The sequence below is a fragment of the Capricornis sumatraensis genome, chromosome X (genome assembly GCF_032405125.1).
Source record: "Capricornis sumatraensis isolate serow.1 chromosome X, serow.2, whole genome shotgun sequence".
Taxonomy (NCBI): domain Eukaryota; kingdom Metazoa; phylum Chordata; class Mammalia; order Artiodactyla; family Bovidae; genus Capricornis; species Capricornis sumatraensis.
Window position 1 is genome coordinate 85,768,848 of NC_091092.1, and position 17,429 is coordinate 85,786,276.

The 17,429-nt window shown below is 47.9% G+C and overlaps 1 protein-coding gene and 1 pseudogene across 3 annotated transcripts; one reads left to right on the forward strand and one right to left on the reverse strand.

The window, feature by feature from the left end:
• Positions 1–389: 389 nt before the first annotated feature.
• On the reverse strand, positions 390–9,395 carry LOC138071795 (glycine cleavage system H protein, mitochondrial pseudogene; annotated as a pseudogene).
• WDR13 (WD repeat domain 13) lies at positions 9,089–15,766 on the forward strand. Of its 3 annotated transcripts, XM_068962190.1 has the most exons (10): positions 9,089–9,093; positions 9,531–9,610; positions 10,271–10,511; positions 11,261–11,370; positions 11,489–11,619; positions 12,212–12,519; positions 13,208–13,388; positions 13,720–13,861; positions 14,977–15,095; positions 15,518–15,766. In XM_068962190.1, the coding sequence occupies exons 2-10, from the start codon at positions 9,570–9,572 to the stop codon at positions 15,700–15,702; spliced, it is 1,458 nt and encodes a 485-aa protein (XP_068818291.1). In that variant the 5' UTR covers positions 9,089–9,093; positions 9,531–9,569; the 3' UTR covers positions 15,703–15,766. The 3 variants fall into 3 exon arrangements, with proteins under 3 accessions (XP_068818291.1, XP_068818292.1, XP_068818290.1); XM_068962191.1 differs by lacking the exon at positions 9,089–9,093 and having other exon boundaries at positions 9,333–9,610; positions 9,908–10,511; XM_068962189.1 differs by lacking the exon at positions 9,089–9,093 and having other exon boundaries at positions 9,333–9,610.
• Positions 15,767–17,429: the final 1,663 nt, after the last annotated feature.

Genomic DNA, 17,429 nt, shown 5'->3' on the forward strand with positions numbered 1-17,429 from the left:
ACTTTTCTCCACTGGCAGTTATTTCTAGTGGGAAGATAATTTTGACCCAAATCCAAGGATAGCTGTAAGCAAGTTACAGTGTCATATAAGGTTTAAGATAACCATGTTATCCTTGAATTACATAATTTTTGTAATTAGTTTTACCAGAGATAATTTCAGGAATTCTGAATATTATAACTGGAGCCTAGCCTGAAAATCACAGGATGCTGTGGAAAAGATGCACAGTGTTTATCTGAAGTCATTAGAAAGTTAAGCGGTATTTTCTTCAGGAAACGTTACAAGTAGTTTCTTTTGCTAAAAGTTGCTTTTTAAATATCTATCCACCACTAATTTAAGACAACTATGCTAGATTAAGTTGTTTCAAAGTAGTTTATTTAGGGGTTCCATTTTCACTCCTCAATAGATTTTATGTATTTCTCATATGCTTCTTCACTCATTAGTTCATCTAGTTCTGAAGGGTTACTGAATGTCATCTTGATCAGCCAACCATCTTCCTAACAAGACTTGTTGACAAGTCCTGGATTTTCTGCTAGAGCTTTATTAATTTCAGTTACTTCTCCTGATAGAGGAGAATAGAGTTCACTAGCAGCTTTCACACTTTCCAAAGCACCAAACTCCTCTTGTTTGTTCAACTTTGTCCCAACTTCAGGCAGACTACAGTAAACAACATCTCCCAAAGCTTCCTGTGCAAAATTGCTGATTCCCACTGTTCCAACACCATTTTCTATTGTTACCCATTCGTGTTTTTCTGTGAATTTCCGCACCGACAGCAGAGCAGGGCCGGTGTACAGCGCCCGGACGGCACCCGCTCGCAGTCCCCAGGCCCGCAGCGAGCAGGGCGCGCTGGGTGCCGAGATGGCGCGGAGGCTGCCGACCGCGGCCCGCACGCTCCGCACTGCGCGCAGCGCCGTGTTCGCACCAGGAAGTTTTCTTTACTCTTTCTACTTAATAGTTGTTCAAGCACAGAACTTGCAGTCTCTATTTTAAACTGCGTCTAAAAAGTACATTTTGCATTAAAAAAGTACATTTTGGAGAGGGGGGAATACAGTCCAGCCATTTGTCTTAACTATTTAAGTGGAAGAAAGTTTTAATGAATTAAATGTGCAAAATGCCCTCATGTTTCCTAGTTTGTTGTATTTTAACAAAGACCGTTGGCTTCAAACCACTCAAATGCTTATGGAACCTTCAGTTTAGAAAATGCAGTGTGTTTAAAATTGTGGAAACTGGGTCATAGGTACGTGGAAGTACATTAAATCAATGCATTGTGAGTTTGAGATTTTCCATAATAAAAAGTTCAAAAGAAAACTGAGTGGTGTGGTTTGTAAGACCTTCACATTGGTGTGGGAAGTGGATGACTTTTAGTCATCTATTTAGTTAGCTATTTTCTGTTGGCCTGCCCTGTTCCCCAAAGCCTTCTGAATAGTTAGTCATCTCTATTCCAAGGGCCTCAAGAAACCCTGAAATGCTAGCTTCTATTTCTTTACATCTGACATTAATATTTTCCAGATACCGGTCCTAGGGAGTTCCCTGGTAGTCCACTGGGCTCTGCACTTACTTAAAGTAAAGTAAGGGGTCTGCACTTCCACTGCAGGGGGCACAGATTTGATCCCTCAATGGAGAACTAAGATCCTGCATGCCATGCAGCACAGCCAAAAAAAGCAAAAAACACAAGATACCGGTCCTGGAACCCCTTCCTGCTCCCCTTCCCCAATCCCAGCTCTCAGGACCCCTCTGGCTTCTCCTGGTGGGTGGACCATTCCTTTGCCTAGCACCACAGGTTCTTCCTGCCTTCTTTCAAAACCCAGGACCTCCTAGAAACCTGTCTTCTCAGTGGAAAGATGGGGATTATCCCCAATGAATAAGTCCAGACATGGGAAACACCTACCAGTGTCTGGTAGTTAGGTATAGTCAGTAAATTTTGGCAAGTGTTTATTATGTGTGCCAGATACTAATTGTAGGGACACAGCAACAGCTATGACAAATTGCTTTGCTTAGGAATCACATATTAGGGCCTATGGATAATAAAGTAATTGGTATGTGATGTAATGTTAGAAAGTGGCTAGTGTTGAGAATAAAGCAGAGGGAATGAAGAGTGATGGGGTCTTACACAAGATGTTTTAGGGAAGGTGACTCAGAGGAAGTGACCTTACATTAGAGACAAAATTGGAGAATGGTAGGGGAATGGTTCTGCATGGCACTCTGACTGCATAGCACGTCTCCACATAGGCCACGTAGGCAAGCTCATCTAAGTATTGGCAGAACGCCCTGTGATCCTCGGAACACAGAGCACAAGAGGCTACAAGGCCATTTCTCACTAACCTTGCTGTCTACCAAGGAGGCTGCCATGAGACGGTTTCTCCTCTTCCAAGGTTCTGATGAGGTATGAGGCTTTCTGTTCTTTCTCTCCCCTGATTTAAGGTTATAGAACTGCTTAGCATGCACTAACTTCTTGGCACCACAATGTCCTACTCTCATGCTGCAGTCATCTGGCCCCTTTTTTGTTTCTGTGTTACCCTGTACAAGGGACATGAGCTGGCATCTATGGCTCTTCTCGCTTCTGCTATCTATGTAAGTAGCAAACATCTGAATTGAATGAGGACACATTTCCTTACCAGCCAAATATCTCAGCCTTGCCTTTTCTTGGCATCTGGAAGAGAACTAGAGGCAGAAGGAAAAAGCAAGCACACACAAAGGCCCTGAGGTGGGAGCTTGCTTGGTGTGTGTGAGGAACAGCAAGAAGGTCAGTGCAGCCGTAACAGAGTGAGCAAGGGGGCAAGTGGCAGGAGGTGAGTTCTGAGAGGTGATAGAGCCTGGTCCTATAGGGCCACCTTGGCCACAGGGAGGACTTTGACTTTTTCTCTGAGAGAGATGGAGCACGGGTCTGAGCAGAGCAGGGCCGTGGGCTGCCTTGGATTGTAACAGGATCGTCTGACTACTGGGAGGACAGGCTTGGGGAAGAAAGCAAGGGCGAAAGCAGTGAGGAGGCCACCACAGTAGTCCAAGCCAGCAATGGTGGTGGCAGCAGTGGACATGGAGAGGAGAGGTTAGATTCTGGATATGTTTTGAAAGTAGAACTGACAGAACTTGCTGAGAGATCAAACAAAGGGGGTGGGATGAGAGAAAGCAATTGTTATGAATCCACGCTGGAGGACGTCACACAAAGCAACTTGGGAATTGGTGTTAGTGTAGTGGTTAAGAGCAAGGATTGTGGAGCCAGGTGGCCTGGGTGTAAATCAAACTCCATCACTTACTGGCTATGCTGTCTTGGGCAGGTTACTTCATCTTTTTGCCTCCATTTCCTGATCTGTGACGTGATAATAGTACCAACTTCAGAGGGTTGTTGTATAAAATATTTGAAACAGTGTCTGGCACAAAGTGCTTGCTATCAGTAATATTAGTGCAGGATGAGTGGAAGTGTTTGCATGCACAGAAGAGAGTGTTCTAGATCTCAGGAACAATTTGTACAATTTTAAATTGAGAAAGCAAGGGTAACTGGAGCATAACCAGATAAGAGTGAGAGCAACACAGGATAAAGTTGGGGAGGAGGCCTAAGAGGTCAGCTTCTCACAGCAGTTGGAAGTTGTTGTAGATTTCATGGCTGATCTACCAGTGCAGAAGATCAGAAGAGAGACAGGAGTAGAAACTGATTTGGGACTTGATATGGGGGTGGGGGTAGGGAGGCATACAGAGAAGTAGAGAGGGATGGGATGCTGTTGTCAACACTGCTGGCTGGTTACTAGATGCTTTCTAGTATCCTGGATAAGAGACTTAGTCCAGTTCTACTTCCTGCCTGCTTCCAAATGCTAGCTCTAATGTTTTCTACACTTGTGGCCATGGGCAGTAAATCCATCCAAGGGTTCACTTTCCTCATCTTCAGAGTGGGGCCAAATGTTGCACCTCATTAGGGCTGTTGTGACAGTTCTATAAGATGGATGCTGTAAGAGCTTGGTAAATGCAGACTGTCACCAAAACCAAGCAAGAATAGCTTAATATTTGAAAAGCAACCTGATGTAGGTCAGTGTATTAACAGAAAAAAAAGTGGGACAAATCAATGGCTATGCCCATGTAGCTCTATCACCTGAGACTGAGGTACCAAATCCAGGGTCCAGGCTTGCTCAGGCCCCCAGTCTGGCCCTGAATCACCACTGGGTAAAGGGAATTGAGATCATAAGAGCAGAGTGACTCCAGTTCTAGCCCCGTAAAGTGATTTCTCCTCTGAATCAGTCACTGCCTGGCCTCACTGGCTTTATCCACACATTTGTTGTCTAGAGCTTCATGTATCGGGCTGCTTTTTCATTCAGGTTCCAGCTTAACTTTTTTGGTCATTTTATTTTTTAAATTTTATTGAAGTGTAGTTGATTTACAGTGTTGTGACCAGCTTAAATTTATTTCTCACTCCTTCCTCCTTCCCCCACCGCTCAGTAATGCTAACCAAAAGTGAAAAGTGAAGTTGCTCAGTTGTGTCTGACTCTTTGCGATGCCATGGACTGTAGCCTACCAGACTCTTCTGTCCATGGGATTCTCCAGGCAAGTATACTGGAGTAGGTTGCCATTTCCTCCTCCAGGAGATCTTCATGACCCAGGGATTGAACCCAGGTCTCTGACATGGTAGGCAGACGCTTTACCGTCTGAGCCACCAGGGAAGCACTAACCAAGCTTCTATTTTAATGATAGTAAAAACCAGTTTGAAAAATGATCTTATTTATCACTTATCTTTCTAGCTAGAATAGCAGCTCCATGAGAGTGGAGCCCAGTTATCTGAGTTACTGCTGTTTTTCCAGTGGCTGGCACCTAGTAGGGGCTTGATAATTATTTGTTGGAAAACTGGCTATTGCAATTTGCTGGAGGCTGCTCAAGTGGTCTGTGAGACTTTTCCCAAATGTAGGAATCTGGTTTCTGACTCAGGCATTGGGGAGTTATCACCATTAAGACTTTGGTGATTGTGAGAATTTTGGCTTCAGAGGCAAATATTTTCCCATCAGGAAATGGTCAAATTTAAATTATGATCTTGTGTCCCAACCCCCACTTGTCCAATTTAGGAAGAAACCTCAGGGATGAGATAGAGTTCTTACTGAACTCGGGGGTCTACATGTTACACGTCATCTCCATGGTCTTCCTATTTCATTCTCTGGCTTTGATTCTCAGCACACTCTTGTCACCCCCCAGCCATCTAGGCTTTCCCTCAAATCATGCTTCTGTTAGTTCCTGAGGATGAGGCCCAACTTCAGGTTTCATCTCAGCCTGTGTAATGAGAAGCCGGCACAACCAGTGTGGTCCAGTGCTCGCCTTTGCAGTTATAAACTCTGGGGGCCAAATAGGCAGGAGGCACATGAAGAAAGGAGTCCAAAAAAGACATGGCCCCTGCTTGTTTCTGCCATTACTTAAGTTACTATTGTGATGTGGTGTTACCTTCAAACAGCCTGGCTTACCTGTCTTTTCTGTCAAACTGTTTTTGTTTATTCTTTCAGCTAGGACCCTCAACTGTCACTCTGACAGTGAAATAGCTCCAGATTCTGTTAGAGTGGGTGGGACTTGTGGTCCACCCTGGACTTGAGCTTTTCTAAATGCCATGATTGTAACCAAGGTCACTTACAACCTCCAGAAGCTGCTCCTGGTGACTTGATACCCCCAGGCCCTAGATCATTCTTTCCCTACCCACTGACCTGCCTGCCATTCATGTACGTAAATTCTGCCCCTTTCTCTCCAAGCCCCCAACAAACTGAAAGTGCCTTCTATTACCAGCTTGTTGTTCAAAACCCATTTTAAAAATTAATTAATTTATTTATGGCTGCGTTGGGTCTTCGTTGCTGCACAGGCTTTCTCTAGTTGCAGCAAGTGGGGGCTACTCTCTATTTGCAGTGTGTGGGCTTCTCACTGTGGTGGCTTCTCTTGTGGAGCTCAGGTTCTAGGGCATGTGGGCTCAGCAATTGCAGCACATGGACTTATTTGCTCCACAGCACGTGGAATCTTCCCAGACCAGGGATCAAATCCATGTCCCCTGAATTGACAGGTAGATTCTTATCCACTATACCACCAGGGAAGCCCCTCAAAACCAAAACCAATTTTTAATCTAGTGCATGCATGCTCAGTCACTTCAGTTGTGTCTGACTCCACAACCCTATGGATTGTAGCCCACCAGGCTCCTCTGTCTATGGAGTTTTCCAGGCAAGAATACTGGAGTGGGTTGCCATGCCCTCCTCCAGGGGATTGTACCCACTCAGGGATTGAACTCACTCCTCCTGTGTCACAGCCAGATTCTTTACTGCTGAGCCACCAGTGAAGCCCCTTTTTATCTAGTATTAGTGTGTAAATGTTTAAAAACAAAAGTTGAAAAAATGCAGAGCAGATAAATACAAGAGGTAATCAGGGTCATTCTAATTCTTGTTATTTTTGCATCAGATTTACCTCTGGCAGATGGATCTGTTTATTGGGAAAAGTTTTTTAAAACAACTTTTAAATATAGTCAACATTCAGTGGATATATTCTCTATTCCAGATGCTTATCTAAGCTTTAGAAATATTAACTCATTTAGTCCTCTCACTAACTCTATGAGGCAGTTTTTATTTTCAGATAAGGAGACTGAGTCACATAGAGGTTAAGCCCAAGATCACATAGTTGTCAGAGACTGTGGCGGTGGCCAGATTGTAGTGCCTTCTGAAAAGTACTGTACTACTTCCTGGAATGACAGCAAATGTTCTCACAACAGGTGTCCTTATAAACATGTTTTACACATAAATAGCTAATTTATAACAACCCTGTCATTAGGTGGTTTTATCTAGTATCAAGAATGAAGTTCTAAAATAATTTATGAAATTTTAACATGAATTGTAAAAGCAACAAGAACAAAACAATTCTGGCAGGGAGACAGTAGATCTCCTTGCTATCCCTGACTCTCCTGTGATTTCTTCCTATAGCGTTTCTACAGAAGCTGAATGGTGGGACAAAGGTGTGGAGTTCTGTCTAGGGAGGGTCAAGGAGAATAGGAAAGGCATTGGTTGTATCATCCTTTATGGCAAAAAAAAAAAAAAAAAAACTGGCAGGGGTGTCTGTGGGGGATGGGTTCCAGGACCTACATGGATAATAAAATCCATAAATGCTCAAGTTCCATAATTGGTCTTCTGTATCCACAGTTATGCATCTATGGATTCAACCAAGCAGAGATGACATAATACTGTAATATTTCTTGAAAAAAAATCCACATATAAGTGGGCCCACACAGTTCAAACCTGTTTTGTTCAAGGGCCAACTGTAAACCCAATGCTGGCCACAAATAGTGGTCTGGTGCAACAAAATGTCACCCTTGGTCTTTGGGTTTCCTCGGCTGTAAAATAGGGATAGTAAAGGGACCCACAACATTCCGTTATTAGGATTAAGTGGATTAATACATATAAATCACCTTAAACAGTATCTAGCATGTTGTCCAATAAATGTTAGTGGTTACACATTTGTGCAGCAAAATAGTTTATTATTTAGCAACCATGAAACAAAATGGTGTTCAACATCTTGAAAAGAACACAGATAGCTTAGTTACATGGACAAGGGAGGTTGTTATAACACAAAGGGCAAGACGTTTTTGGCTCTGTCTCATTTAACGTTTGGAGAAGGCACTGGCAACCCACTCCAGTACTCTTGCCTGGAAAATCCCATGGACGGAGGAGTCTGGTAGGCTGCAGTCCATGGGGTCACACACGGTCGGACACGACTGAAGTGACTTAGCAGCAGCAGCAGCAGCATTTAAGGTTGCTTTAAAAAATACTGTTCAGATTATTGTATTATATAAATAGTGTGAAAATAACACTACTTTTATAACAAACAATAATCTGAACAACATTTCTGAGAACTGTATCAGTTAAGATCTGTTAAGCCCTTACATAGGCTTGCTCCTTGGAAGAAAAGCTATGACAAACCTAGAGAGCATATTAAATAGAAGAGACATTACTTTGCATACAAAGGGCCATCTAGTCAAAGCTATGGTTTTTCCAGTAGTCATGTGTGGCTGTGAGAGTTGGACCATAAAGAAGACTGAGCGCCAAAGAATTGATGCTTTTGAACTGTGGTGTTGCGGAAGACTCTTGAGAGTCCCTTGGACTGCAAGGACATCAAACCAGTCAACCCTAAAGGAAATCAACCCTGAATATTCATTGGAAGGACTGATGCTGAAGCTGAAGCTCCAATACTTTGGCCACCTGGTGTGATGAGCCAACTCACTAGAAAAGAGGCTAATGCTGGGAAAGATTGAAGGCAGGAGGAGAAGCAGACAACAGAGGAGGAGATGGTTGGATGGCATCACTGACTCGATGGACATAAGCTTGAGCAAGCTCTAGGAGATAGCAAAGGACAGGGAAGCCTGAAGTGCTGCAGTCTATCATAGAGTCTCAAAGAGTTGGACATGACTGAGCGATTGAACAACAGGAAGCTACTAAACATTGTAGTCCAACTCCATACACTGTACAACCTGATCACGTTAAGATGAATACAGATGCAACTTCCTGTTGCAGTTGAAATAAAGATGATTCAGGTGGACTCCTGGGATCCAAACCCCAAAGCCTGTAGTACATAATTATGTCTCCCATCTCTAGAGATGTCCAGACCAAGCTTCCTGGGAGTATCCAAGCCCACCCCGCCACTCCATCACAGACACACAGAAAGTACTCTTCTTACTCTGGGCATGTCTGAAGGCCCATCAGTCACCTAAGAATTGGAGAACTTTCTAGGGGCCTCTGCATGTGTGACAATTTTTTATTCTGCACTTCTAATCTTATTTGGTGAAGCTTGTACTGCTGAAAAGCAGCTTATGCCACTCTTTTCAAAAGAAAGTCTTTTTTAAAAGTAGTATTTCTGATTTTTAATGGGTAATTCGCATACTCGCCCTGTCCCGGTCCTCCCTGGACGTTGTTCTTGTGTACCTAAATGCCATTAGGGACTGGGGGTGAATAGACCTTAAAAGGGCGGAGCCTCCATCCTTGTGCCAAAAGCGCCTCGTCCTTAATGCGCCTGCGTGGTTTCTCCCACGCCCTGGGGAGGATTCCTATCGACTTGCTCCGCGCTCGGCGGCTCTTCCTGGCAGCAGGCGGCCATTTTACTGGAGCCTGTGTGAGAGAGAGAGAGAGAGAGAGAGAGGAGAGAAGGGTGACACTGGTTTCAGGGCCGCCCCGGGAGCCTCAAGAACGGGAGGCAGCCCCGGAGGTGGTCCCTGATCCCGGGTCCTGCTCTTGGACCTGGGAAGGGAATGCGTGGGGTGGGAGGGGGCAAAATGGTTGGGGAGTGCCGACAAGGATTACTAGGTGGGGGAGGGGCGTTGCTATGGTGACCGGGAAGGGCGGGGTCAGATCTGAATCGTCGCTATGAGTCACCCGGGCGCTGCCTGGGAAGGGCAGGACTGGGGTGGTGACCATGCTAACAGCCGGGTGGGATTTCGCGACTTCGTGGACTGGAGGGACTCTGTGTCTATGGCAACGATCGCCTGGCGGAAGGGGCGGAACTAGATCTCTTCACTTGAGACGCTGATATTCCAGGCCCTTGTCCTGCAGGCTCCCGCGGGCGGACACGCCGGAAGAGGAGGCCAGGGAATGGCCGCGGTGTGGCAGCAGGTCTTAGCAGTAGACGCGAGGTGAGGCGTGGGGTCGGAGTTCGTGGGAGCGGAAGTTATTGTGGTGCATGCGCAGTGGCAATAAGTGAGGCTGGGCAGAGAACTTGCCTTTTGCGGCTGAGTGGGCTTGCCAGAGGTGAGCATGTGCAGTAGTAGCGTGCGGGGCTTGAGAGAATGACTGGCCAGAGAGGGTCGTTAAAGGGCATGCTAGGAGAATGCAGTCACATGTGGGCATGCGCAAAGCGTCTGGTATTAGAACCTTGGGAGGGGGTGCTAGAGCCCAGGCTAGTGACATCCTGTTCCCACTTTTGCCTCCAGACTTCTTTTACCACCATCATTTCCCCAGCCTGACCCAGTCGCCATCCCATACTGACCCCCACCATTCCCCACACTAACTCCCACACCATGTCAGATTGGCCCCTACCATTGTCTACATTGACTCGGTCACCCCATACCACTTCCAGCAAAATTGCAGACTGCCTCCATTGTACCCACACGGACCTTCTTGCCATGCCCATTACTGTTGTGGACTCACCCTCATTACAGCACCAGAGAGACTCCCATCACCACTTCTGACCACTTGCCATCCTTACACACACCTCATTCTCCTTCCCTATCCCTTGAGTTGATTGACTCCCTCTGTCCTGTGCCTGCTGCCCGCCTTGCCTCCTGCCATCGCAGGTACAACGCGTACCGCACACCAACGTTTCCACAGTTTCGGACGCAATATATCCGACGGCGCAGCCAGCTACTGCGAGAGAATGCCAAAGCTGGGCACCCTCCAGCATTGCGTCGGCAGTACCTGAGGCTGCGTGGGCAGCTGCTGGGCCAGCGTTACGGGCCCCTCTCTGAGCCAGGCAGTGCTCGTGCCTATAGTAACAGCATCGTCCGCAGCAGCCGCACTACCCTTGACCGCATGGAGGTGAGCTCCTCCCCATGCACTTGCTGTGTTTACTACCTGCCTCCATACTTATTCATCCAACAGACTTGTCAAGCACCTGCTATGTGCCAGGCACTGTTTTAGGCTCTTAGGATGAGCAGAAAGCAAAAAGAGATAATGTATGATATAAATCAACAAATACAAATAAGGCAAATAGGTTGATTAACAGGCAATAAATGAAATAAATAGGTCAATAAACGTAGCAAACCAGATAAACAAATGAATAACTACCATGGCTTGTAGTGAGGAGTGCTGACGTGGAAAAATAAAGCAGACTTGGGGAATGAAACGGGACTCGTGTAGGGGACAGAAAAAAGCTGTTTCTAGTGGAAATGATCAGGGAAGGCCTTTCTGAGGAGGTGACAATTGAGCTGAGACTTGAATGAGGCAAGAGACTAAATCAAGTGGTTTTCTGGTGGAAAAGTGTTCATTCTTTGTTCAAAGAACATTTGTTGAATATCTGCTGAGTGGGGCAAGAGCAAGGGAACTAATGCAGAGGCCACCGCAGTAGTGCCAGCAGTGGTGGCTGTGAGAAGGAATCTGGTTCTGGCATATGTGGTCTTAGTTCTCCAACCAGGGGTTGAACCCATGCCCTCGCAGTGGAAGTGTGGTCTTAACTACTGGACTGCCAGGAAGTTCCCATGGTTCTGGATATATTTTGAAGACTCTAGACCTCATAGGTTCTTGAGGGCTGTTTGCAAGGTGTGCCCACTTTGACCCTCTGTTGCCAGGACTTTGAAGATGATCCTCGGGCCCTGGGGGCCCGTGGGCACCGCCGCTCCGTCAGCCGAGGCTCCTACCAACTGCAAGCACAGATGAACCGTGCTGTCTACGAGGACAGGTATGCACCAGGGACAGGTGAAAGAAGAGGTTTGTGAGGGGGAGAGGGGCCACGGGACAATGAAAGGCCACACACTAGTACCTCCCTTCTCTTACCCTTCACTCCTACTGGGGCCTAGGCCCCCAGGCAGCGTGGTGCCCACCTCAGCGGCAGAAGCAAGTCGAGCCATGGCTGGGGACACATCGCTGAGTGAGAACTATGCCTTTGCGGGCATGTACCATGTTTTCGACCAGCACGTGGATGAGGCAGGTGAGCCAGTGGATGGCGGGTCCCATCACCATGCCTTTGCCTAAACTGACAGCAACCCAGTGCCTCCTTTTCTGGAATGCAGAGTCTTGGGCCCATCTCTGATGGGGCAGTTCCCATACATCAAACTTTTCGCAAACCTAAAATCCCTCTGCAAAGTGATCTGCAAAGCCTTGATTACTTTATCTACCATAAAAGGACTGTGCAGCTTAAAAGAGCGCTTGGCTTCTGGGGTTGTGAGTCACTTGAAGGAGCTTAAAGCTTCTGCTGCAGAGAAATCCCCTTGCAAAGGGTAGAGTGGGTTTTGCAAACTGCCAAGACCTTGGTAATTAGAAAGTGCTAACTGAGATGTAGAAGCCACTTCACACTACAGAAGTCATTTACAGTCCATAAGGTACCTGCCAAGATTTAGGGAGTTTTTGGCAGAGGGCCTTCCGGGTTCCAACTCTCTTTCTCAGCCAAGGAAAGCCCTTTTCTGAGGCCACTGTGCCTGGTGCAGTGATTCCTGGCCCCCAGCTCACAGGTCAGAAGCTTCCATAAATGAAAGCACTCAGTGAGCATGCTGACTCTACCAAATGGTTCCTTGGCCTTGCAGTCCCCAGGGTGCGCTTCGCCAATGATGACCGGCATCGCCTGGCCTGTTGCTCACTTGATGGCAGCATCTCACTGTGCCAGCTGGTACCTGCCCCGCCCACTGTGCTCCGAGTGCTGCGGGGCCACACCCGCGGGGTCTCCGACTTTGCCTGGTCTCTCTCCAATGACATCCTTGTGTCCACCTCCCTTGATGCCACCATGCGCATCTGGGCCTCTGAGGATGGCCGCTGCATCCGGGAGATCCCTGACCCTGACGGCGCTGAACTGCTCTGCTGCACCTTCCAGCCGGTCAACAACAACCTTACCGTGGTCAGGCTCCAGGGCGCCCCCTCACCAAGGGAGGGATACCAGGCCGGGAGGGCGTGTCTCAGGGAATGGGGATAAGGAGTCCCCTCTAGTCCATCACCTCCATCCTCCTTTGGCCAGATTCAGAGGGAAACAAAGCAGGATTGCGGTCTCAGTTCTTGGACTGGGGTGGGCTCACTGTGGGGATGAGGCAGTCTGTGGGTAGGGTCACGACCCCATCAGCAGTAGTCCTACCATTGCCAGCTGTGGGGGTTGTTGGCTGGGGAGCAGGGTTACTGGTTGGAAACCTTGTCTCAGTGGCAGCTCTTTGGTGGTCTGACCTGGATGGAGAGTCAGAGGGCAGGGGAAGGAAATGAAAAGTCTAGCCCAGCCCTGAGCAGGGAGTAGGGGGAGTTGGCCCCGTGAGCCTGTGCTCTGGGATCCTTTCAGCTGCAGCAGCAGCTGCTGTCCTAGAATAGTCAAAGACTCCAAGAAGGACCAGGCAGTTCCCTTTAGTTCTGGGAGCAGCTGTCTGTTCTGGTCAAATTGCAAGAGGGACCAGCTGGGGAGGATTACCGGCCTGGGTCACCTTGCAGTCTACCAACCCACCCTCCTAAAATGAGAGGGCACAGGGATCAGCCAATCCCATCAAATGCAGCCTCAAGAAGGACTAGCTGGGAGCAGGGTGATGGTGCCTGGGTCTCACCCACAGGTGGGGAATGCCAAGCACAATGTGCACGTCATGAACATCTCCACGGGCAAGAAAGTGAAGGGTGGTTCCAGCAAGCTGACGGGCCGCGTCCTCGCTCTGTCCTTTGATGCCCCTGGCCGCCTGCTCTGGGCGGGTGATGACCGCGGCAGTGTTTTCTCCTTCCTCTTTGACATGGCCACAGGTAGGCAGGCACCCGGGCTTTCCTGGTGGCTCAGTGGAAAAGAATCCACCTGCAATGCAGGAGCTGCAGGAGATGCAGGTTCCATCCCTGGGTTGGGAAAATCCCCTGGAGGAGGGCATGGCAATCCACTCTAGTATTCTTGCCTGGAGAATCCCATGGACAGAGGAGCCTGGCAGGATCAGCCCATAGGGTCGCTTCAGTTGGACACAGCTGAAGCAACTTAGCACGCACAGGCAGGCCCCCAGCCTGCATCCGGGTACTTGCACTCCCACCCTCCCGGTGCACAGCCCTAGCCCTCACCTCTGCCTCCTCTCTCTCTCTGCTGCCACAGGGAAGCTGACCAAAGCCAAGCGACTGGTGGTACATGAGGGCAGCCCCGTGACTAGCATCTCTGCCCGCTCCTGGGTCAGCCGTGAGGCCCGGGACCCCTCACTACTCATCAACGCTTGCCTCAACAAGCTGCTGCTCTACAGGTGAGTCTCCTTTCTGTGCCACCTGGAGGTGGGGAGCCTGTCCCCTCTGTCAGACTAGCGTGAGAGCCTTCTCTTCCCAACAGACTGAGCCATGGAGGGTGGAGATTAACTTCCTTGAGGGTGGAGGCCTGGTCTCCTGATAATATGATAACAGCAGCGCCAATAGGAGCAGTAATGCAAAAGGAGAAGTAATAGTAATAGCAGTAATTAGCATGTTCATAGCAATTACTGGGGCCAGGCTGTGTTCTAAGCACCTTGTACATATCACCTCATTTAACCCTCACAAAAACCATATGAGGTGGGTGCTATTTACACGTCTATTTTATAGATGAGCAAACTGAGCTGTAAAATGTGTTAGAGCCCCCTTAGAGCTTCCCAGGTGACGCTAGTGGTAAAGAACCCACCTGCCAGTACAGGAGATGTAAGAAAGGTCGGTTTGATTGTGGGTTGGGAAGACCCCCCTGGAGGAGGGCCTGGCAACCCACTCCAGTGTTCTTGCCTGGAGAATCCTATGGACAGAGGAGCCTGGCAGGCTACCGTTCATGGGGTCGCAAAGAGTTGGATACGACTGAAGTGACTTAGCATGCCCTTAGAGCTGTGGCCTGCTTTCTTTCCTTCCTTTTTTTTTCTCTTTTTGAAGCAGGGAGTTTTACTATCTCCACACAATTATGTCACCTAAATGCAGTTCTCAGCCTAGGCTGCATGCCAGAAAGCTTTCCCTACCAAACTGCCGTGGAAATGCCCCAGACTCCCTGGAGTAGCTTGAGTTCATTCCTTTGAATGGCCATGCAGTGTTCCACAGTGCAGGGGTCCTGTAGTTTGGTCAGCCATTTCTTCTCTTTGTGCATGTCCTAACTCCAGGATCTCTTAGGGATCCTTAGAGAAAGGAACTAGTGAATTAAACAGCAGTGGTTCCCCACATATATCAACAGATACAGCTTCCAGTCACTATTGCACTCTAGCCTATGCTTTATATGTTTATGCAGTGGTCTCAAAACTGGATTTCATGAACCTTGAAAGGAGCTTGGGTGTGGGGGTGGGGACACAGGCTAGCCCATCATTTGTTTCCCCCGGGGCTCATGCTGCCCCCTGAACCACTCTTCTCCTCCTCTCAGGGTGGTGGACAATGAGGGGACCCTGCAGCTGAAGAGAAGCTTCCCCATTGAGCAGAGCTCACACCCTGTGCGCAGCATCTTCTGCCCTCTCATGTCCTTTCGCCAGGGGGCCTGTGTGGGTGAGTCCCATGGGGTTGGGGTGTCTGGGTGGCCAGGGAGGAGCAGGGACCAGGGGTGGTGCTGTTCTGGCTCAAATATCCAGGATACCCTAATGCCCTGACTTTCTGGGCTTCAAAAACTCCCAGCAATCTCACACTTTGAACATAGACCCCCAAACAGCCCAGAAACCTCATAGCCTGAGACACAACCCCTCCTCACCCCCACCAACAAAGAACGCAGAGACCTCACACTCTGGAAACAGAACCAACACAGTTAGGTGACCTCCCATCTAGGGCTGGTACATCCCAGGGACCCCAGCCCTGGGACCTCACACCTTGGACATAAATCCATCAACACCTCAGACACCTCAGAGACTCCACACGCAGGGCACTCTGCTGCCTCCTGTGACACCTCCTGATGGTCTCTCCTCTCATCTGGGCAGTGACTGGCAGTGAGGACATGTGCGTGCATTTCTTTGACGTGGAGCGAGCAGCCAAGGCCGCCGTCAACAAGCTGCAGGGCCACAGTGCGCCCGTGCTGGATGTCAGCTTTAACTGTGATGAGAGCCTGCTGGCTTCGAGCGACGCTAGTGGCATGGTTATCGTCTGGAGGCGGGAGCAGAAGTAGGAGACTTCCAGCCTTGCTACTGTTCACCTTCCTACCCACCTCCTGCCCCGGTCTTGTATTTGTAAATAAAGTTCCTGTGGTTGTGCTGATGATTGGCTTCCAGTTCTGCAGGGGGCGAGATGGGGGATAGGGCAGCTCTAGGACCCAAGATGGGATGAGGTTCACCTCCTCATTCATGCCTTTGTACATTGATTCATTCATTCATTCGACAACCATTTATGAACATCTGCCATGTCAAAGGCACTGCTTCACGTGTTTTACACAGTGATGCATTGGACAGACATTATCGAGCACCTGGTGTATGCCAGTAACTGTTCTAGGCACTGAGGGTACAGCTGTGACCTAAACTGACAAAAATCGCTGCCCTTGTGAGGCTTACACAAAACTATATAATGGGTCAGCTAAAGTTGAGTGTTGTAAGGAGAAAGGATCGGGGATAGAGTTGCAAGAGGGTGGGGAGGATTAGGCTCTTTTTGGTATCATGATCACGGATGTTCCTGACCATGTAAAATTTATTTTTTATGTATTTTGTAAAATAACTTTATTTATTTTTGGCTGTGCCGGGTCTTCGTTGCTGTGTGGTCTTTCCTCGGTTGCGGTGAGCAGGAGCTACTCTTCATTGCAGTGTGCAGACTTCTCATTCAGGTTGTTTCTCTTGTGGCACAGGCTTCAGTATTTGTAGCACGTGGGCTCAGTAGTTGTGGCTCCTGGGCTCTAGAGCACTGGATCAATAGTTGTGGCCCATGGGCTTAGCTGCTCTGTGGCATGTGGGATCTTCCTGGACCAGGGATCAAACCATTGTCTCCTGCATTGGCAGGCAGATTCTTGACCCCGAGCCACCAGGGAAACCTTTATGTATTTTTTTAGATTTCATATTATATTGGAGTATGGTTGATGTACAATGTTGTGTTAGTTTCAGGTGTACAGCAGAGTGATTCAATTATATATATACATGTATCTACTCTTTTTCAGATTCTTTTTCCATGAGGTTGTGATAGAATGTTGACCAGAGTTCCCTGTGCTGTACAGTAGGTCTTTGTTGGTTATCTGTTTTATGTATAGAAGTATATGTATGTTAATTCCAAACCCCTAATTTATTAATATTCCTTCTTCCCACCTTTTCTTTTGGTAACCATAAGTTTGTTTTCCAAGTCTGAGTCTGTTTCTATTTTGTAAATAAATTCATTTGTGTGTTTTTTAGGTCCTGCAAATAAGAGATATCATATGATATTTATCTTTCTCTGTCTGACTTCACTTAGTGTGATAATCTCTAGCTCCATCTGTGTTGCTGTAGATGGCATTATTTCATCCTTTTTTATGGTTGAGTAATATTCCATCATATATGTGTATCACATCTTTTTTTAAAAGATTAATTCTATTTTTTGGCTATGGGGGTCTTCATTGCTGCAGGCTGGCTTTCTTTAGTTGGAGCGAGTGAGGGTTACTCTTTGTTGTGGTGTGCAGGCTTCTCATTGTGGGGACTTCTGTCTTGTTGCAGAGTATGGGCGCTAGGTACCTGGGCTTCTGTAATTGCACCATGTGAGCTCAGTAATTGCAGCTCATGGGCTCTAGAGTGTGGGCTTGGTAGTTGTGGCATAAGGGCTCAGTTGCTCTGTGGCATGTGGGATCTTCCCTGAGCAGGGATTGAACTGGTGTCTCTGCATTACAGGGTGAACTGTTACCCACTGGACCACCAGGGAAACTCTGTATATCACATCTTTATCCAT